This window comes from Eucalyptus grandis, chromosome 4 (genome assembly GCF_016545825.1).
Source record: "Eucalyptus grandis isolate ANBG69807.140 chromosome 4, ASM1654582v1, whole genome shotgun sequence".
Taxonomy (NCBI): Eukaryota; Viridiplantae; Streptophyta; class Magnoliopsida; order Myrtales; family Myrtaceae; genus Eucalyptus; species Eucalyptus grandis.
Window position 1 is genome coordinate 16,117,228 of NC_052615.1, and position 23,468 is coordinate 16,140,695.

General features: G+C 38.2%; 3 protein-coding genes across 3 annotated transcripts; 1 reads left to right on the forward strand and 2 right to left on the reverse strand.

Annotated features, from left to right (window-relative positions):
• Positions 1-1,124: 1,124 nt before the first annotated feature.
• Positions 1,125-1,751, reverse strand: LOC104441132 (protein NDR1). The gene has a single exon (XM_010054139.3). It carries the CDS (start codon positions 1,749-1,751, stop codon positions 1,125-1,127), a length of 627 nt encoding a protein of 208 aa, XP_010052441.1.
• A 1,797-nt stretch (positions 1,752-3,548) lies between these two features.
• On the reverse strand, positions 3,549-4,537 carry LOC104441131 (NDR1/HIN1-like protein 26). The gene has a single exon (XM_010054138.3). It carries the CDS (start codon positions 4,401-4,403, stop codon positions 3,720-3,722), a length of 684 nt encoding a protein of 227 aa, XP_010052440.2. The 5' UTR covers positions 4,404-4,537; the 3' UTR covers positions 3,549-3,719.
• An 11,861-nt stretch (positions 4,538-16,398) lies between these two features.
• On the forward strand, positions 16,399-18,588 carry LOC104441129 (peroxidase 57). Its single transcript, XM_010054137.3, is given in 4 exon segments — positions 16,399-16,681; positions 17,645-17,711; positions 17,714-17,992; positions 18,079-18,588. Coding segments are annotated over 4 exon segments (1,005 nt in total). The 5' UTR covers positions 16,399-16,468; the 3' UTR covers positions 18,525-18,588.
• The last annotated feature ends 4,880 nt before the right edge of the window (positions 18,589-23,468 follow it).

Consider the following 23,468-nt stretch of genomic DNA (forward strand, 5'->3'; position numbering starts at 1 on the left):
GAAGGAGGAGGAGAAGAGGAAGGGTCGCGAGCGGCGAGGAGGAGGAGTAAAGGAGCTAGGGTTTCTGAGAAACTCAAAAGTAATTAAAAAAAAATGGGAGTCTATGGGTACATATTTTGGGGGAGGGAAAGTGACGGACAAATGGGGGAAATGGACGATTGTGGGAGGGAAAGGAAAAAAAAAAAAATTTGGGTGGGGGAATGGACGATGGTGGGGACTGGGGAGGGAAAGGAAAATAAATTTGGGAGTGGGGAATTTTTTTAATCAGAAAAATAAATAAATGAGATTAAAAAATAAAAGTAAATCTGGGGGAGGGGGATTTCGAAAAATAAATCTAAATTTGGGATAATGAAATAAAAAAAAAAAAAGTGTAAGATTTATTAATATTATTAGTATAAATTCATTGTAAACTCTTTATTTATTTATTTGTGAATTTGGATTAAATTAATTAAAAATAAATAAATTATTTAATATTTAACGTGTTAACGTGTCGAAATTCTACATTTTTGAGAAATGACGTGTCGCGTGTCGTGTCGTATCGTATCGCGTGTCCAGTGTCGCGAGTGTCCGTCTTCACGTAGATTGCAACAGCATCACCTGAGTATTAGGTTAATCGTTTGCGTGGTCCAATTGCTCATGAGGAAACAACAAGTTGGGCCCAAACATATGCTATAGAAAAGCCTAATGGATTTTGAGGCCGGAAACCACGTCGAATTAGGCGGAGGGCTCTGAACTGATATTATAGACCGGGTATCAAACCCTAATCAAAAAGGCAAAGCCCATAAAATTTCTGAATGCATGATTCCTATTTCGGAGGTTGCCTTTTGAACTTTTATTTTCTGAACGCTTGGAAACTCATCCAATCGCGTCCTATTTGGCGTGGTATCACCAAATTAATCATGCTCCTCTCTTTTGCTAACATGAGAACTAAGGATCCTTTTGCTTATAAAAAAATTTCGAGACACAAAATAACTCCCAAAATATTTAAATTTTTGCCTTCGAATACTGCAAACAAAGGAGGAAGAAAATTGAACAGAACATCATAAACCATTAAATTAAGAGCACATTTTGCTTTATACAATAACTGGACAATTCATAGGCTCATTAAGATAATTCCCCAATTATCAAACTTTAAAGTGATGCTTCTTGAACGCTTTCCTCTTGCCAGAAGCATGATGTAGCTTAATTTTCTTCTTCTTCTTCTTGCCTGAAATTTTCCCATCAGAACCAACGGGTACAACGCCTTCTAAGTTCATCCCATGATGTTTGCTCTTCTTACCCCACGTTTTATATCGAACCTGAGTCGCTAGACTCACCTTCAACTGGGCCGTCGCGTTCGCCACCGCACGAGCAACGCCTTTCCAAATCTGCGTATTTTTCGCCTTCGCGTCTTGTCTCACGTGATGAGTCTTGTCCTTCCCTTGGTAGAACGAAGATATCACATCGTCGGCGACTGGATCTTGCCCGAAAAAGAACGTCATGAGAATGTCGTCATAGTAGACCCCAGAGTCCTTGTTCGAATTCTGAATCTCAAGCTCGTACGTCAACGAACTCGAGCCGTTCTGAATGTTGTTCAAGGTCGGAACGGAGAGGTCCACCACCGCGAAGGAAGGCTGATTGGGACGTAGGCTTAACCATATGCAAAATGCAACGATGGCCAAGAGAGAGAAGATTTGAAGCAGCCATACATAGAAGCTCCTTGCCTCGGAAGTGAAGATTTCGTCGGTAAAATTAGGACAAGGCGATGACATTTTTGGGGGAGGAAGACGATTATGTTATTGAGAGAAATAGATCTATGAGAGAAAAAGGAGGTGAACAGGATGAAAGTGCCAGCTTAGTATTTCTCTGGAATCTCTTTGTTTGCCTAAGGCATAAGCCAAGTTCATTAAAGTATTAGGGGAACAGATGCTTTTCTTCTGAAGCATGATGATGCTTTTCCTCTTTAGGAGCTTGTTTGGGTTAGTATGATAGGAGTTTTTGTTTTGTTCAAAGTCAGCACATCATAAATGTGATACCACATTACGACTATCCAAAATGGATTATGTAAAGAATTTATCTGGTCCAATGTCGATGTAAAATATTTCTTCATCATATTCACAGTTGACCGGTGAATAAATAAAAATGATTTGATTGAAAAGCTAGTCTCGAAAACACACGTGGCTCCTTCAATGTTGAATTTTTACACTGACAGTGGACCTAACAAGAATTTTTGTATAAAAATCGTAACACTTTTAGATTGCAATTAAGAGAGTTCACACATGAAATTTTAAGTCGTAAGGCGGCAAATCAGTCAGACTTTTTATCATAACTTTAATAAGCACTTTTACTTCCAGCATCCAAAAGCTTACAAGAAGAGCTCAAATATGTTGTTCTCTGATGCCGTTTGCCACTAACTCTTTCTTTTCCTTGATTTTCCTAATGTTTTACCTTTCATCACCTTAGCGGTTGTACTGCATAACTATGCGATCATCCCACGGCTGATTATCTAATTCATCTTTCTAGGGACGAGTATACTCATTTGTTTTGAAAAAATGGATTTTTTATTTTCTTCTTGCCGGTAGAATTCTGAAAGAATTTGTATGTATCTAAAAAAAAAAAATCTTGGTAAGAAAAGTTACCTGTCCCTTGATTTCCAGATAGTTCGTTGGTAATTTACAACAGATTATACTCTTCTATTATCTTGTAACTTTTATTTGTCTTTTCTTACCAAAGCTTTATATTTATCGACTATTATATCAATTTATTCATATTTATTTAAGTAACCTACCGGTTTTTAATTCGATTGAATTATTAAATTGTTTTGTGCTTCCAATTCTCATTTTAATTACTCGCAGAATTCTCATTTTAACTACTTGCAGATTTTCATTTATCTTTTTTTATCGACTTTTCTTGTTGTTTTCCAACTCTTATTTGTCTCCCATGGCAGTTAAATTCATCAACTGTGTTATGACTTTGGTTTAATACCACCAAAAAATCCCAAATTGATATACGCATACCATATTTATCCCAAATTAATTTTCGTGTCACAAAAAATCTCAAACTGGTACACAATAATCACATTTGTCCCAAACTTAATTCGTGTTAATAAATATATCAAATTGATACACCCCATGATTAATTTACTTTCAACTAGCTTCTATCCCTCAATTAGCTTCTATCTAATATCCCCATTGCAAAATAATTTGAAAACTACAGCAAGAAAATGTTGATAAATTTATGAAAATTTCATAAGTTACCAACAAGTTTCCTGAACAATAGTTGACAGTCATTCTTTTACCAACAGTTATTATTTCTTTTGCATTTGTTGACGTTTATTGAAATTCATTAGCACGAAAAAAATCTGATTTTTTTTTGGGGCACCCAACAATAGAATTGTGCTCTTACTGAGCAACATTTGTCCAAATCTGATACTTCGCATAAGATGTCACCTTTTTGACAGAAATGTATGACATCTGCAAGTCATTTGGGTTCGAAGTCTAATGCATATCATCGTACGTCCTGCAATTCCCAATTACTTTTTTTTTTCTCTCCATCTCGGTGGCAATTTCATATTGAATAATTGCAAAGACAAATTCCCTCATAGATTCACGAAAAGAAATGATACACAAATTGTACATATGCTTCTTAATCAGAAAAACTCAATTACAAAGTTACCAATGAATTATCAAATGAGGCAGCGAACCCAATTATGACTTGGAAGAAAAGCTAGCAAGAGCCAATCAAGTGAAATAAACCGGGCATCTCTTGTCCTTGGAAGCAAGCAAGATGTTCCCATTGGGTCCCACAGCCACCGTACAGCTGGCGTGCATCCGATGGCGCTTGCTCTCCCACGTCGACACCTTGAATCGGATGGCCGACGTCAGTTCCATCCGGAACGTCACGCTCCCCGCCGCACGATCGCCCAAGAACTCCATCCAGCGCTGACTCGTCACGGTCAACGTGGCCCCACTCAACACGTCGGTAACAGTCGTTGTGGTCTTGGGGTCCTGATGTACCCCCGGAAACAACGACTTCGACCCGATCTTTTGATCCTTGTAAAAAACCGATCCGTCCAATGCATCGTAGTCGATCGAGATGTGCTGGTTCGAGTTCCGGAGCGTGATGTTGAACCCTAGCTCCGCGTTCTCGAACCCGTTCGCTTGGCTCAGGCCCGGGACCGAGAAGTCGTGGATGAAGACCCGGGGCCTGTGCGGGCGGAGGCTCAGCCACAGGATGAACGTGATGATGCCTAGGATGAGGAGGAGGGTCAAGAAAATGGCACACACGATCTTGGAGACCCGGGTGGCGAGGCTCTCTTTGACGCGGTGCACGTAATACCGCGGCGTGTGGTGGGGCTTCACAGGCTTCTGCACCTTCTCCGGCGGGTGTGCAGAGATAATCGGTATCCGGTTAGGGTCCGACATCGTCCCCTTTTGTTTCCTTTTCGTTTTCTTTTGTGGTCTGAGCTCGAGAGACTAGCGATCGAGAGTGATCGTTGATGATTATGTAGACAATGGTGAAGAGAATTTCCAGGAGGGTTTTTTTGATCGGAGAAAGAAAGGAATAAGACTATGGTATCAAATGTTGTGCATGTTATCTACGACACGAAGGATCGATACTGTAGTTGTGTAGCTGAGCAAGCAAGGGAGATGCTACTTTTGTGTTGAGCACTCCATCGTTGTCTGCGGCAACCAATAATAAAGGGTGCTTTTACCATTAGGAATCTAACCAACCATGTGCACATATCCCTTGGCCCTTTTTCGCGTGAGTTGATACCTAGATTCTACTTTATGGCTAAACAAATCACATACATGATATATGTATATATAAACACACACTTATATCAATAAAAATGAGAATTCTTAATTTGCTTGTATTACCCATCATAGGGTGCCAATTTATATACAAAATAATGCTTAACATATCATAAAAAAATAAAATCTATCAATTATCTCTAGCCGATTATAAGAGCCAAACCAATGATTATGCTAACTGAAAAGCAGAAATCGAATATTTAGTAAATGTTCCGTTAATCTCACCTAATACTCTCCCTCAAGTTGGCGCACGAAGGTCATACCCAACTTACTTGGTAAAAATGTCAGTTTGTTGAAGATTAGAGGGTATGAATGCCCAAGTTGTATATATTAATCTCGATTTACTTTGTTCGTTAGTGAAATAATAAGTTTGCCAAGATTTATAAAGCAGTTTGGCTATTCCAATATAGACTCATCAATTCATCGTGCAATACCTTGAGAAAGGCGAATAAACTCCACAACCAAATCAATTTACTGGTGACAATTGCCATAATACAATTTTCAGCTTTAGTAAAGGACCGACAACTTGGTTCTCCAAGACATTGGACAACCACCAAACATGACAAAGTAATCAGGAAGTAATCGCCTATTAATTGAGGCACTTGCCTAGTCAAAGTCACAAAAGGCACTCCAGCAAAGTAAAGGCGGAGCCGATAACGTACCCCCTAGGGTTTTCTTGAGATATTGGGAAGGGTTATATAACGGCTTCCCAGTGCTACTCCTTCGGTTCCTACATGAACTGGGAAAGTATTTGGATTGAATAATGTAATTCAAGACGAGTGATAGTAAGATAAAGTAGACATCCAAGTAGACATCCACGCGGTTGCTCTTTTGGGAAAGTCGTTAGTTTAGCTGCCAATATGTTGTACTCAAATAAGATTCAAGTGCATACTTTCTCTAGCACAACCGTCCACTACACTTTAATTTTTAAAAATACTTTAATTGCTCAAGGTCCTTGATATGAAAAGATTTATCAAGTTATAATTTGAGCTCTGCACATTACTGTGAGTTATTTTGCGCATCAAGATGAGATCGTGAACATACACTAACACAATAGAAAAGTATTGCCATGAGAGTAGGTGACTACGTGTAATCGGCTAATGATTGATCAAAACCATATTCTCTCAATGCATTAGAAAATTTTGAAGTCCAATTTTGAGATGCCTTTCAAAGACCATGTAAGGACTTCCATAGTCGATAGACACTATTTCAACTTGTTGTTGTGAAACTTAATGGAAACTTCATATAAATGGTCTCATTCAAATTACCATATAGAAATGCATTGTTGACATCCATCCGATACATCCAATTACGAGCCAATACAACAAGAAGTCATTGTAATGACTGGATTAGCCGCTGGCACGAAGGTTTTATGGAAGTCCAAGCCTTCTTCTTGAGTGAATCTCTTTATGACAAAATGAGCTTTACATCACTCAATACTATCATCATCTTGACACTTGGATTTGTAAACCCACCTATACCCTGTGGGTTTCTGACCCTCTAGCAAAGTGACCAGAGTCCAAGTCCAAATCATCCCTGAGTGCCTTACTTTATGTCGTTGTTGGTTATCTCCGCAAAGGATTTGAAATTGTCTCCTATAATTCTTGGGCTCGGTATTAGAATCAACAACGGCTAAAAAAGCATTGTGAAGCTCAGTAAATCATTCATAAAAAATAAACTTCTCGATTGAATAGGTAGTACCTATAGAAATCAATAGAGTGAACTGAGGAGTTGCGGTCTTCATTTGGATCATATAACGTGCTTTCTCTACTGCTTGCCAGGCTGTTACAGCCTTGCCTCATTGTTTTCTCGCGCACCTATACATGACTCCGCTTTTTGGGGAAAGAAATCCTTCATCGAATTATTAAAAAAAAAAAAAAAAATCGAGCCATTCTCACTCCAAATCATTTGAATTACTTGATCAAATTGGATTTTATCGAATGATGGAAATTGACACAGATTTGGTACACCTTCGATTCTTTTCATCAAATACACCTGAATTGCTTGACTATAAACATCGACAATAGCTAAAAAAAGTAATGTGTACCCGAGAGATTCCCTATTTGAACGGCCCCCAAACATCAAAATGTTACAAATAAAAAATTCCACCGGCTTTGTCATTGCTTAAAGGAAATTAAGTACATTGTTGTCGCACGACAACATATATAACACATTGGGTCTTTTTATTTATCTCAATATCGGTGATCAAATTCAAAACTTATCATGATGCTACCCTAATTGTTGATGCCAGATGTCAATCTTTTGTCCCTTGATCGCTGGAAAAGCTGAATGAGTGTCAAGGCTAGGACCACCTTTTGACAACTGAGAAAAGAAGAATGAGCATTGCAAATACAAACTCAATCTTACAAGATTGCACTTAAGATTGCCACAGTGTGCAAAACAAAATCAAGCCCAAAATAAAAATTGCAATTTTATGGTGTGAGTCACATTTCCATTGAAGTTCATATAGGATATGCATCCGTGATGTTTCACCATTGATTTAGAAGCAAGAGCCACCATGTCAATATTGAGAGATGACACTATCGATAATTCAATCTATGGAAAGATGATTAAACCGATGCACCTCACCTATGAGTTGATCATTCGAAGTGGATGGTTTCATTGCTGAACAAACTAATCAAATGCTAATATTGATCCCAACTCATTGTTTTCATTGTCTCGATCCCTTGAGGACCTTCTTGATTTTTATCACATTCTTTTCGGTATCGACTCCTGATATTACTCTTCTCTTGCCCGACCGTCCCACAATAGTCACATTTAAGTTTCCCGAACAATGCCTTCCTTGGGGCTACTCTTCCAATAGAGAGAGCAGCACTCTCGATCTTCTCTTCCTTCCCTCGGGCAATTGATTGTTGGCACTCCTCCTGTGTGATTGTAGAATTAACTTTGTCAAGGGACGGGAGTAACCTGACGTTGAAAACTTGAGAATGGACATTCTCAATGTTTAGGCCGATATGAAACTTGTGGATCTTCTCCACATCTTTCTTCTCTGCATACTTCATGGCTACAACAGAGGTACATGGACGACATCATAGTCATCAAGTTTATCCCCTAAGACCTTCCACTTTGTGTAATGTTCCACAACTGAGAGTCCACCTTGCTGAAGCAACCTAATCTCGATTTTGATCCAGTGAATGCGAGGTCTGTTCCCTCGGGTGATCTCTCCTTTAGCTCGTCCCGCATTATTCTTGCTTCTTTTGTGTATGCCATGCTTTCCTATAGACATTTGTCAAGGGAATTGAAAATTCACAACATGGAATTACAAATGCCCCAGACAGTAAACTCGAGTCTCCTCGGATCAGGCTTCTCTAGTGATCCAATGATAAGCTCGATTTTGTATTTCGTCCGCAATGCGCATGTTGTTGCTTCAACCATGTTGTGTAGCTTGTCCCAAGTCAGCACACACAAGACAAGTACGTTACTGGGATTGGCTGAGGAATTGAGATAATACTGCGAGAAAGGTCAATCACCTTTTTTAGCAGATGCTTCCTTGACCATATCGCAAACAAGAGACAGATTGTTTGGTATATTTTAATCTCCCTACAGTAATTCCATGTGAGAATTCGTAACTTGTTTGTGTTAGTCATCCTATAGTGCAAATATATGTGCAAGATAATGCTTAACAGATCAGAAAAGGATTATCTCTAACTACTTATGTGAGATAAACCAAATATTATGCTAACTGAGAAGCAGAAAGCAAATATTCAGTAAATCTACAATTGATCTTCCCTAATTTTATATATAAAATAATCTCGGGAAGGACTTCGATCCGTCGTATAGTTCAATTCCCTGAAATCATGACTCCCTTGTAAACTATATCTCGGTCAATCATCTCCGTGACTGATTATTTCCTGACCTTGAAAAAAATTAATCTTTTAGGTCAAGCACTGTGGATATGGTGTGGGGAGAGAGAGAGAGAGAGAGGTTTTCTTTTCCTAATTTGCACGGTCACTAAATACGTGTACGTGTGACAAAAATTGAGTGAAGATTTAATCTGGATAGTTCGAAGGCTGCCTAACTTCATGCTTATTAAGAGAAACAACCCAAAGTGTATCAATAAAATCTTACATTAGTTTCCATAAATCAATAAAATCTTACGTTAATTTCCACAAAAATAGGCCTGAAACCCTATAACAAATTACAATTGCTTAGGCCAGCCGAATTGGAGAAGGGTATTAGCTGTATAAGCTTAGGAAGAGATCTCTGAATCTCCAGGATGACGACGACTTGTCTCTTCTCCCGACTAAGGCGAGCTCCACTCCAGGTCCATCTCTTCCAAGCAACGCCTCGACGAGCTCAGGCAGCTAGCTTGCATTTGATCCACAGAGGAACGGGTCGCCAGAGGCAACAAGGAGGGAGGGAGGGAGGGAGGGAGAGAGAGAGAGGCGAACCTCTGGTGGGATGGGAGAGAGCAACGGATCCGAGAGAGGAGGAGCAAAGATGAGACCAGTGACACACCGGGAGTCAATGGTTGGCAATGGCGTCGCTGGTCTCGCACACCACGGCTCCCGAGTTGATGGCGGCACTACGGCTTTTCAAAAAGAACATAGTGGTCTAGCGAGGTAGTGACTAAAGGAGAGGGTAATCCTTATCTTATGTTAAAGATTTTCGAGTCCAATTGTTACACACTGTAGAAATTAATATAGAAGAAGAAAAGAGAGCGATGTAGAAATTGATAAAGAAGGAACGAGGAGAATGTGTAAAACTGAAAGGAGGAGAACATGAAAATGATTAGGGTTTTCCACGTCGACACTTTTATTATTAAATAATACTTAATGACCATAATAACCCTCACACTTTGTAACACTCCCTCTCAAGCTGGAGTATAGATATTAAGCATGCCCAGCCTGTTACAAATATACTCAACCTTACTACTCCTTAAAGACTTAGTGAAAATATCAGCTAATTGCTCACTAGTCCTAACATGACTAGTAGAAATAACTCCAGCCTAAAGCTTCTCACAGATAAAGTAACAATCAACTTCAATATGCTTGGTACGCTCATGGAATACTGGATTTGAAGCAATATGGATTGCTGCCTAATTATCACACCACAGCTTCATTAGCGCAGGATCTTCGAATCTAAGTTCAACTAATAGTTGACGTATCCAAATTAATTCACAAGTAGCTTGAGCCATAGCTCTATATTCGATTCTACAATGGATCTAGCCACAACACTTTGCTTCTTACTCTTCCAAGATACTAGGTTTCCTCCCACAAAAGTGCATTAATCAAAGAAAAGACCATGATATGTAAGAGACCCGGCCAATCAGCATCCGAAAATGCTTCCACTCTTCTGTGACCATGATCACCGAAGAAAAGACCACAACTTGGAGTTTTCTTCAAGTATCTCAAAATTTTGACTACATCATCCCAATGAGAGGTACGAGGGGAAGACATAAATTGACTTGTAACACTCACAGAAAAGGAAATATCGAGTCGAGTGATAGTCAGATAATTCAATTTTCCAACAAGCCTTCGATACCGTTTTAGATCATTCAATAGTTCGCCTTCCTCTACCATTAATTTTGAGCCAGCTTCCATGGGTTTATCTAGGGGTTTTGCTCCTAGCATACCTGTCTCTCTAAGAAATCCAAAACATACTTGTGTTGTGAGATATGGATACATTTCTTTGCCTATGTCACTTCGATACCCAAAAAATATTAAATTCGTCACAAATCCTTTGTTTGAAACTATTGTTGCAAATGCAATTTCAATTCATCAATCCCTGTAGAATCATCTCCGGTTATGACAATATCATCCACATTAACCTTAACAATAAACACCCATTTACATCCAATGGTAGTTTTTCCTTCAAGTAGAGGAACAAGATCCCAAGTCTTGTTTTGGTCAAGTGCCATTAGTTCCTCTTCCATAACTGTCCTTCAACCTTGACTAGATAATGCTTTAGCAACAGCTTTAGAAGTAGCATATTTATCAATAGTGTCTAGACTAGCTCGAAAAGAAGTAGACAGACCAGAATAGATGACAAATTGTGCAATAGGGTTTTAGGTACAACTGCGAACCCCTTTGGGTGAGCAATAGGGATATTAAGATCAGTATGTGATAGGCTTACCTTAGACTTGGAAGACGGAGAAGATGAAATAGGCGAAGGTACATCTGCAAGAGGCTTCACATGCCGATGATGACATCTACTATATACATGCTGAACTAGTAGAGGGATTAGAGGAGAATCCGAAGTGGGTTTCATAATGACATATATAAAGGAATCATCATCCATTGTAGGAGGCTCCATTAGTTCATCAGAATAAATAGTCGACTCAAACAAGGAAATATCTGTAGTGGTGAAATACTTATGCAAAGAAGGACAATAACAATGATATCCCTTTTGTGTATGAGAATACCCCACAAAAAATGCATTTAAGAGACTGAGGGTCTAGTTTGGAAAGCCATGGATGATGGTCACAAATATAGTAGACACAACCAAATATACGAGGTGGTAAATGAAACAAGGATTCCGAAGGTAAAAGAAGAGAGTGTGGTGTCGCACCCTTAAGAACAGAGGATGGCATGCGATTGATAAGATAGCATGTGGTCATGATAGCATCAGCCCAAAAAGATTTATCAACCTTCATTTCAAACATCAATGATCGAGCAACTTCTAGTAAGTGATGGTTCTTCCATTCGGCAATACCATTTTGCTGTGGTGTATCCGAACAAGAAGATTGATGAAGGATGCCCCGTTGGGCCATGAATTCAGGAAAAGGATTAGAAAAATATTCTTTAGCATTATCACTTCAAAGAATACAAACCGGAGTTGAAAATTGAGTATGTACTTCGTTAACAAATGCACAAAATAGAAAAAATAACTCAGAACGACTTTTCATTAGATAGAGCCAAGTGGCTCTTGAATAGTCATCTACAAAAGTAACGAAGTACTTGAAACCCAACTTAGAAAGAGTAGGACAAGGACCCCATATATCAGAATGAACTAACACAAACGGCTGAGAAGCCTGTTTATTGACTCTTGGACGATAACTAATACGATGCAATTTGCCAAATTGACATGACTCACACTTAAGATTAGATAAAGGCTGAAACCAAGCATCTAACTTCTTTAAACTTTCCAAGGATGGGTGGCCCAAACGACAATGGATCTGATGTGGGGAAGCTGCGAAACAAACAACACTTGTAGTATCATTAAGCAAGTATAGCCCTCCCGATACATGTCCTTTACCAATCGTCTTCCTCGTCTTCAAATCTTGAAAAACACATAAATCAAGATAGAAAGTTACGGAACAATCATATGCTTTGGTAAGTCGACTGACAAACATAAGGTTGAACAGAAAACTAGGAAGATACATGACTGAAGATAAAGATATGGAGGATGTTAGGGGAATTGTGTCTATCCCCTTCACTGTAAATAGAGAACCATCAGCTAATGTAACATTAGACATAGACTCATGAAAGTCAGAAAAGATACCTAAGACTCTAGTCATATGATCGATAGCACTTGAATCAATGACCCGGGGGCAAGAAGCGAGAAGAAAGACACGCTTTTGCATTATCTCGTCCGAACAAAAGTAGGCGTGGAGGAGGACGTGTGAAACCGGCTAGGAAATCTAGAGTTGATTATACCTAGCAAATTCCTCCTCCGACATTCTAATCAACTTTCCTCCCACAGCGGATTGTGAAGACGCACGAGATCTTAAGCGCGATGTCGGGGTAGTGGGTCCTCCGCTAGTGTCGCCCCCGGGTTTACCCGTCGGTTGCCGGTTGTACGGAGTTCCCTGGGCATAAAAAAAAGAAAAAAAAAAGAAACACTAACAACACTAACAACATGATTTTCCTCCATTGTTGGAAATTGGTGATACCTTGTAACTCCTTCTTTGTCAAACGACTAGAATATGTAGACACAACATCAGCTACTACACCTCTATTCTCCGCCATAATTTGATGTGTACCAATATAACGCAAGAACTTTTAGCACAATAATCAAATTCAAATCCCTCCAACTAATTCAATTCAACAAACTTCCGTGATTTGTTTCAAACAATCCAAATCTCCATAATACTTCAATCAACTCATCCTATTTCATCAAGACAAATGCCCAAACATAGATTATGCCCAACCAGAAACCACCTCATCCAACATCAATTTTGTGGCGAACGAGATCAGCATCTCCATCAAGCAACTTGCTACATTTTTTTTTTTTTTTTTAATAAACTGAGAACAACGAACACACGAGTGAACCTTAGAGGACCACACCAATCAAATCAGCTTGCACGAAGGTGGTGTGAGCTCAACCAACATCAAATCTTGAATGGATGGACAAGACTATGTGATGCCGGACGACATTGGATCTAAGCCAACGAAGCCAAATCTGAGCCAACTATGCTCATTGACATCAAATCTAGACTTGGGAGGGCTAGTGTTTGGGTTGAGTGATGCTTGTTGATGTGGCTTTGATACCATGTAGAAATTAATATATGAGAAGAAAAGATAGCGATGTAGAAATTGATAAAGAAGGAACGAGGAGAACGTGTAAAACTGAAAGGACAACGTGAAAATTGATTAGGGTTTTCCACGTCTCACACCTTTATTATTAAATAATACTTAATGATCATAATAACACTATAAGTGTTAATGACCATAATAACCCTCATACTGTAACACGCACAATGGTTTTTTGAATGGTGGAGCCAACATAGGGCCCGTCCAACTTCTTTTGTCAAAGAGAGATACATGTCGCCCTTACCACCGGTAGCCGGCAACCTCCGCTAGGCATCATGATGCCTAGCAACCAGTGGAGGGAAATAAGAAAAAAATCAAAAAAATTAAAAAAAATTGCAATAATCTTCTACGCTAGTGCAAGTCATGCCACGTAGGACCGGTTGACGCCGACTGGACCACCATATCAATAATTTCGATCAAAATTAATCTAAAAATTGGCAAATCGTCAAAAAATTTAGAATTACATTGACGTGTTATTTAGGATTAAATTACCCAAATTGAAACTATATGACTAAATTAGCCGCTATAAGATTTAAAATTTTTGAATAATTTTTTTTGTCTATATAGAAAGAGAATGCGTTAATCATCATGATGATAGTTAACCAAGATGGGATGGAAGAATGACACTCCTACCTATTTAGAAAGAGAAACAATAATAATCCACTATGGTATTAAACTATAGATTCTAATCATGGTTATCACTTGACTTTGTGAAACTACGCCTGTTGATTAGTCACTCTAATCGACAAAAGAAAATCGATTACAATCACTTAGATACACATACAATAGGATATATTTTCTCAAACTAATAAGGGATAATAACAAAAATGGGTCATGAACTTTGGCCTGAGGTAAATTATAGTCCTTAAACTTTAAATTTGTTTAATATTGTTTTTAAATTTTAGCTCAATATGTAACGTCAGCCCTTAAATTTTTAATTTTTTCAATATAATCCCTAAGATGTCCACTGTTGTCTTTTCATTAATTTAAGTTCAAGGACAACATTGAACATTTAAAATTATTTAAATAATCTAATGACTAAATTGAAAATGTATTAAAAATTTAAGGATCACATTAAACAAATCAAAAGTTCAATAACGATATTGCATGCTAAACTAAAGTTCAAGAATCACAATAAAAAAATTTAAAAGTTCAGAGTCCCTGTCGCACATTAGACCCAAATTTAAAAATTCGTTTACCCTAATACAAGTGACTTTCTAATGTATTATATAAACATGTTGCTCAAACTTCAATTGTGGCCATAGCAGGCGGACTGCTTGTGAACTGCACTAGTTAGTCAAAGAAATGCATTAAGAAAAGTTACTTAGCACTTCATTCTACGTCATCGTCGACATTAACTCACACCGATGTACTAACATCCATAGTACACGTAATTCAGCGTGCTCTGGGCTCCAAACTCGATGACCAGCTGCATTTGCGAGGGAAAACTTGTAAAGCTAAGCAAAACCCTAGCTTTTAGCCTGCACAAACTAGACAAAAAAGCCAGTCGTGTGTCAATTTAGGATCTACAAATCAATGCAAACTCGAAGTTCGCAACCTTTTCTAGCTATAATTAATGGGGAAATAGAATAATATCGTGCGTACGCAATTGAGAGATCTGTGAGATTTAGCCAGCTTTCATTTTCTACTTGTTTTATTGTTTATTATTCACGTTCTAACAGGTACGAACTTATTTTAAGCCAAATGTGAAGTTCTAAGACCATAAGAACCCTAGTCCGGCGCTTCAAGTGTTGACTCTCTTAAAGTAATACCAGAAAACTCTTCATCAATATGGTCAAATGGCACATCCTTTCATGTCCATATTTATACATCATCCCTTGCATAAGGAGAATTTTCAAAGAATCCTTCCTAATTCGGCTTCTGATTTCAAAAACTAGGAATGAAACCGGTCACCTTTGCGAAAAATACCTAACATTTTAATTTCCCTCTTGTCCATTCTAATAAAAAATAAATCATTTTCCACCTTTCTACCCAAAGTTCCGTATTTCCAATTATCTCACCATTTTTCAAACGTAGCTTAGTTCACGACATTTAAAATGGAGTCTCACTAGTTATTATCAAATACAGGTAGAGCGATATGAATCACATAGTCAAATTTGGCAATTAAATACGATGTATCTCTTTAAGGAACCATGCGTAGTTCTTTGTTTTTTTCCTGAGGGCATAAATATTCCTTGGCCTTTTTCGTCTCTCAAAAGATGCTCCTAAACACTGATTCGAGCACAAAACCTATCATATGAAGCGTTTGACCACTAAACCGGTCTCTGGACGTTGAGAATGTATTTCTTCTCTAGCTAACAAACAAATTTCAAGCTGTAAAAATGAATAATTCGCAGCTATTCTTCCTTGAGCAAGGCTGTTCTCCACCAAACATGGACTCAATACTCGCAACACGGTAACTTCTGTTTCGAGCATATCGCATTAAGTATTGACTCATTAACCACGCTTATCTTTCTTTTCCTGCATTGTAATAATCCTCACTCTGGTATGAAATTTATATTAAACGTATGCAGCGTGTTCAAATAGCACAGTCAGGAAGTATCTTACATGATTTGCATTGGCTCTCTTCCGAACCTACATGAAACATTTATCACGTCGGAGAAAAATTTCGCATCATTCTGAGGGCGAGGTTTAGCTGCTACCAGGCAGCAGTAGCAACGCTGCCACCCGCAGCCTGGACGCTCGTTGACTGAGCCCCGTTTCCCTCACCTACATGTAAATTACTAGGAAATTTCCACCCATCAAATATTGAAAATGTGCCCCCTTGATCTCATACATTGAAGTCACATGGTCATTGGCATCATGTCTTTGAAAGAAAACTCTTTTTCGTGCATGCACATGCAGGTAGGCCATGTGCACGTAGCTTGCTTAGTTTCCGCTCGCATGGACTCGAGGAGGTTCGCATTGATGATTTTGAAGAAATCAATTAAGTAAAAGACCGCGAATCCCAATATTAATCGTTCACATCGCACAGGTCTCTCAAGAACCCTCAGCATATCATGGTCTAGAAATCACCCACATCTGCATCAAATAAAGTGCACACAATCTCTCTATATATATACAGAGACGGAGAGGGAGAGGGAGGGAGGGAGAAGACATAAGAAGATCCTACGAGTTAGAGAGAACGCAGAATACTTCGTATAATAGTTAAATCGAGCTATGGCAATCTTGGCTCTTCGGGTCGTGGCGACGGCGATCTTGATGAGCATGGTGGTGGCGGCGGCGGCAGCACAGCTGCAGGTGCATTTCTATAAGGACTCGTGTCCTCAAGCTGAGCTGGTGGTGAAGGGGATAATGCAGCAGCGCTTCAGCGCTGACCCGTCTATTCCCGCCGGTTTGCTTCGTATGCATTTTCACGACTGCTTCATCCGTGTAACTCCTCTCTCTCTCTCTCTCTCTCTCTCTCTCTCTCTCTCTCAAAGATACATTTTCTTTCTATGATATCAACAAATAATTTTCCTTATGTTTTCTCTCTTACTTTCTTTGGATGATTTCTTTTGTCACTTCGTGTACATTTAATTTCGTTGGGACTATAAATGGGATGTATTTTCTCATAGTAATGTTGAATTACCTTTCCAAAAATTTAATCTCTAATCCGATAATTTGGATATTCTCGCTCTCTTCTTATTCATCGTCCATTCCTACGGTTAGCACGGATTTCTAATTATTATTCCATCTCATAATTTTTTTTTTTCTTCTATTGATTATATTATAAACTTGTTAGCTCCCTTTTGAAAAATCAAGGAATAGAGGTAGTATGTGGTTTCATGCTAGCTCTATTGTGGGCCTTTCACCCACCTTCATTCACTCCAAGCGCGGGTGGCTACTATACCAGCCTACCCGACGGTAGCCGGTGCATGCTACCTTTATCACCGTGAGGCCCCCAAATTCTCTGTCCATTTTTGTCTTCCCGACAAAGAGGGAATACGAAAGATAGCACGGGGTCTCCCACCTTAGGATGGTTCTCCCGCGTGTTTCTTTTCTTAAGCCTTTTAAGGACCTGCTCAAGTCTATCTACACATATATATCAAGAAAGTTAAAAAATAATAGAAGACCCCAATTTATATTTCACACAATAAAAGATACTAACAAATTTGTCCTCTTTTTTATTACCCTAACCTCTTGGGAATGCTTCCTAAATTAAGCAATTGACTAGGTACAATTCTCTCATTAAATTATGCACCTACGTATTATATCTTAGCACATGCGCTTTATCATCCAGCTCATCAAGTAGTAAGCATCCAATGCTTGAACTAGGGTACTATACATCTCCAGACATTTTAAACATTTTTCTAATAAACTAATATTTCGTCCTCTTCTGTTTACCGCGATTAGGGTTGCGATGGCTCGGTCCTCATAGACAGTAATGGCAACAGGGTGGCCGAAAAAGATGCACCTCCTAATTTGACCTAAGGGGGTTTGAGGTCATCGACGAGATAAAAGCCGAGCTAGAGAAGCAGTGCAAGGGGATCGTTTCTTGTGCGGATATATTGGCCCTAGCCACCCGAGACGGCGTTGCCCTAACCGGAGGGTCGGCCTATGCTCTTCCCACCGGACGAAGGGACGGGACGGTCTCGAACATCAGCGACGTTCATATTCCTGGACCATCCTTTTCCGTTGCTGCGGCAGCTAGTGCCATGCAAACTATCAACCTCTCCCTAGAAGATCTTGTCACTTTATTAGGTAAAGCAACGTTCACTTGCTCGAATCGTCAATCTATAGATAGGACAAGACATGCTTATTGATAAGAAGATGATATCTATGGCCAGGGGCACATGCGATGGGATTTTGCCAGTGCGGTTTCTTTGTGGACCGGCTCTACAACTTCTTAGGTTCGGGTCAAGCCGACCCGAATATCGACCCACAATTCCTGGGCGTCCTGAGGCAAAAATGTCCGCGACCCGACCCCAGTGTCCCGTTCAATCTCAGTACCGACCCCAAGATCTTCATGACGCCATCGTCCAGCACACCTTTCAAGCTCGACACTTCGTTCTATCGAGGGGTCCTCAATGAACAGGCAACTCTTCAGTTGGATCAAGAGCTGGCGTTCACCGACCTCACGCGCCGGATGGCGGCGGACTACATCAGCCAACCCAACGCGTTCCGGCGGAAATTCGCCAAGGCAATGATCAAGCTGGGGAATGTGAATGTTTTGACTGGACGGCAGGGAGAGATTAGAGCAAACTGTAGGAAATTCAATCAACCAAGTCATTGACTAAATTGTTCTATTATTTGGAAAATGATAGTGTTTGTGAATGCTTTCTGTTCAAAGACGCGAAATGACGAATCGTTACTCATTTTTGGTTATATGGTGTGCTGGCGTGACATCAAATTTTCCCTCTACGTTGTGTACTTTTTCGATCACTATTCTCTTCACCAATCTCCTTACTACATAGGTAAATTAAATTGACACTCACGCCTACATGAGAAATGGGTGACTACATAACGAAATTTCGTCCATGCCTATTATTCTGGCCTAATTTTTCGTTTCTCCTCAAAGAAAAAAGAAAAAAAAAGACTATTTTAATAGGAATAATGGAAGTGGAAATCAATTCAATTAGGGGCATAAAAAGAAAGTCTGGTTTCGATATAACCCAACATCGTCAATTATTTTTCGTAATGAGGTTCGCTTCGTAGGACTTCTGGAATTTGTTTTATGAGTTCATGTCAAGCCGAGTCCCAAATGTTGTATTTTCACTGAACATGCCAAAATGAAGATGTAATTTCGGTTCTAGTGAATTCACTGGGGCTTCGGGTTTGACGATATCCATTTCTGTATACATAGGGGTCGGGAATTTTCGTGAGAACAAACGATTTGACATGTTTATGGAAAATGGAGATGACAAATCAGAAAGCGCCATGAGTGTGGCACAGTTCTAGAATTCGGCATGTGGTGCTTTGAGTTAGGATCGTGAATGTTTGTCAACACTTTGGAAATAGCAATTTTGAAATGAAAACGCTTCATTGGAAAACAAAGAACGAGTTGCCGATATTGCTTTTAGCACTTTTAGCTGTGAAGAATTGATATTTTTACTCGAAAGGCCAAGACAAAAACAATGGAAAATAAAACCCAATAATCATTTCATAAACGATAAATGAATTTCTCTGTTAGATTGGTCATATATGAGAAAAATGCTGTCCTTTTTAGTGTAACAATGACACGATCAAATACATTATAACTATATATAGAAGATTTTTTTACTTAACGTACCAAGATTTGTTAAAACCATATATTATCATAGGTATATTTACTTCATAATATAATGAAAGGACCCCTAATAAAAAAAATTTAAAAAATGCCGTTATATTTCGCATGGATTTGTCAGGGAAATAGTTGTCTTCACGTGAACTCTCTAGAAAACTAGGAAAGTTGCACAAGTTCCAAAGTTGTCAGGACTGGAAAGTTCACGACTGCACATGCATGCGATCGGGACTCGTTGGTTTCCAAAACTAGGATAGTTTTTTGGGGTTTCTATTTTCTTCGCTAGAAAGGACAGTTTTTTAGGGTTGTTTCCATCTTTTTTACCCCTTGATTCTTGCAATTTACCGCCATAAATTTCATTCCTCACGTTATTTAGTTTTCTAGTTCGATCTCATTTTCTACATTTGTTTTTCATATTTACGGTAATTAAGGGAAAAGAGGCATTTTTCTTATATAAAATTGAAAATACACTTTTACACTTTAAAACTAACGGGCATTGCACATACCAATAGAAAATAACGGATAGTTAAAGGCTGTAAAAAGTTGGAAATTTCATTGGGGTTTTGTGTAATTAAAAAATAAGAAAACTATTCAAAGGGGTTAATGATAATTTACTTTAGTAGCTCCTGAAGTAACGATCGACGAGTTTATAATATTCTTTGCCTCGACCTGGAATTAATTCCCCACGCCAAATTGCAATGAAAAACGAGCGAAGAGAATGAGTTGGATTGGAATTTGGGCCTACGTACCCATGGACAAAACCTACTTCCCCCAAAAAAAAAAAAACTCCTTTTTGTATGCATTCGGCTTAGCATTTGAAAAAGTCTTTGAGTAAATATAAAGGATTTGTCTGTCATGCTTTGGCAAAAAGCATCTTGTAGGTTCCCCTTCGACGAAGGAACTGTGGAGGACTCGTGGAAAGACCTCACATGTCAAATTATGAGACCAACGCGACTGGACCAGCCGTCGGAAAAACAAACTTGTTCGATGGAATCAAATCTTAGATGAGACATCAGTGCCTCCACTACATAAAAGACAATGTCTACAGCGGTCCTCAAATTGGTTTGATCATTGTAGAGCGCTACATATTATTGAAGTCTAGGTATAGGTGTCTTTTGTAATGGATATTTCTCAATGAACATTCCCAATCATCATTGAAAGTCGCTACTTATCAACTGCAACTCGATAGCCTATATATAAGATGAAACACTCATTCTATTGAGAGGTGCTGACAACTCTCGCTCTTCCTTAGCAATTAAGTTTCTCAATTTCCCTCTCACAAGTACTGATTAAGCAACGGATACTCAATCTGGGTGCAAACCCGAACGTCTTAACCCGAATTTTGTGGCGTAGATTGGCACTTGAAGCGAAGCTTTTCCCGATTGGTTGATTTCTAAGTTGAGCATAAACACTCTTAGTTAAAGCTAAAAGCTATGATAAAGAAGCAACAACTACCCTGATTGATTCCGAAAAATCAAACCAAACACATCCGAACACATGTCTACATTCCCAAGTTTAGAAGATATCTTTAGCTATTTATTAAGGGAAATACGACTTCTAAATAAGACACTCTGGAAAAACATATATACTAGTACGTATGAATAATTAAAAGGGCCTGAAAGTGGATATCTTATGGATGTTCTTTCATAGTAATTATACGTATTTATTTCTATCTTAGCATCTCCAAAATATCAAAATGAGAGAATAAAAGTATTTTACGAGGTTGGTGCGTGAGCCACTTTTATTTTCTCGTTCTTGATATTTATCTTGAGATTTAAGCTAGCGCTAGAACATAATTTCTTTTTGAAATTGATGAGTTAGTCTCACAAATTTCTCCAAATCCATATGCCCAACTAATTTAAGTTTGTTGACTGATTTGGAGAACAACTACACAATGAGTCACCTTACCAAAAAAAAAAACTACATAATGAGTCTTAAATATATTATACGAATGCCAATTCAATCCTATATTTTTCAACTTCGTCAATTTAGTCCTAAACATCTACACAAATTTTTTTTTATGTAAGCATTCCAACCAATTAGAAACAAAAGTCGTTGACATAGCGGTGTGTCACGTAGAACAAATTTCCAATCAAAATTGATCAGAAGAATTATATTGGAATTTTACGCAAATTTTAGGATGGAAAGACAAAATTGAAACATTTAGAATTGGATTGAAATCTTTACAATATGTTTAAAATTAATTAGATAATTGTCTTCTTCATATGGACTTGATCGACTAAAATGGCAATCAAGAAAGTTCTCATTGAGTGCTCCATGTCCACGTGAGCATGATTACTTTAATCACCGATTTTGCAAGTTATGTATGTCCTCATTCCCAGTCACTCTCAATCAACCTAATCTTGACAAGAACAGATCATTCCTCTCCGGAACCCTCCACGTGGCACTTGTTGAATATTTTAATAATTTAATGCATTCTCTAGTGATAACTCCAAGAACATTAGCTTCCCTAGAAAACCCATCTTCTGCATTTAAATTATGAGTTGACCATGCTATGTACACATAACCACATTTCATCCATACACTTGTAAATCCATTCGGTGGGATGCTTTCACGTTCAGGATGTACCTTTCGTAATATGATTGCCCAATAATACCAATATTATAATATTAAGCATAAAAAATAAAGAGAAAATTATCCAAAAAGTTGAAATTTTTATCACACGATGCAAATTTAATTATAAATTTTTAATTTGACCAATTTAGTCATAAATCTTTTGACAATTACCGGTTTAATCCTTCCAACCAATTCTATTTAGAAATCATTGAAGCAATAATGTATTCAACATTGATTGTCCTATGTGGCTTGAGCGATACTAATAAGTCGAACATGAACAACATGGATGCCCAAAGATATAGATACACTAACCCACATCATAACTAAATGAATTTACTAGACTAAGTTCATCAGAAAAAAATCCTTTAAAAGATAAGGAGAATGAACATAAAGCAATGCTCTATTTGTTTTGCAAAAAAATAATAAATTAGAATTATTTTCCTAAAAACAATCTTCATATCACTTGAAATAGTTAATAATGAAATTTTTTTATTATTGACAACAATTTATGTCTAAACATTTTTAAGGATAATGAAAATATTTTTTTTTATTTTTTATTTTAGTAAGAGATAAAAGTGATTAGAAAAATATTTCTTAAATTATTCTTCTTCTTTTTTTTTTTGTAAAATAATCGGAGTGACTACTTATTGGATGAGAAGACTACTACACAACAGAGAAATGAATTTGAGTTACACCCACGTGGCCGCATCTTCATGGTACGTGGCGAAATCTGTTTATTCTAGTAACTTATAATAAATTAAGCCTTCCAAATGAAATATGCTCCGGTGGTGCGATTTGCTAGATCACTGATCATTATTCTTTAAAAATACAATTGTCTTTTATTAATACAACAATATGTCAACCCCAACAGCAAATACCAGCAATATTCCCACAAACACAATCGGATAAAACCACTTAAAAATTCATTAGTCGAATCCGACGGCCAAGAAGCTATCATGACAATACCGAGTATCAAATCAAATCAAATAGGGAAAGTTACTTGCGAATATCTGAGCCTTGAGTTAGAACAATCCTTCAAATCATTAGCTTCCGCAATCACATTGGATGACCTAGAAAATCAAGAAAACAGCTTAGCCTAACACCAAAAATAAGAAATATAATCGGATATAGCCACGAAAAATAGAGAAATAAGCTACGGCAGAAAATCGGGCAATGTAGATAATCGAAGTTGCTTGGTTCAAATTGCCCCCCACAATAAAAACAAAAGGGAACAGAGAAGATACGAAGGAAGGGAATGATTGCCCCAATGACAGTGGTCCAAACCTTGACGCTGACTCCTTGAGATTAGCCATGAAAATCTGCTGGATTGGCTTAACCGCACAACCATGTCGACTCTCGTGGATGGCTCTCGATGATTGT

What these genes read in the sequence shown, in the direction of transcription:
- LOC104441132 (XM_010054139.3), bottom strand. Translation starts at nt 1,751, where the DNA reads ATGTCATCGCCTTGTCCTAATTTTACCGACGAAATCTTCACTTCCGAG.
- LOC104441131 (XM_010054138.3), bottom strand. Translation starts at nt 4,403, where the DNA reads ATGTCGGACCCTAACCGGATACCGATTATCTCTGCACACCCGCCGGAG.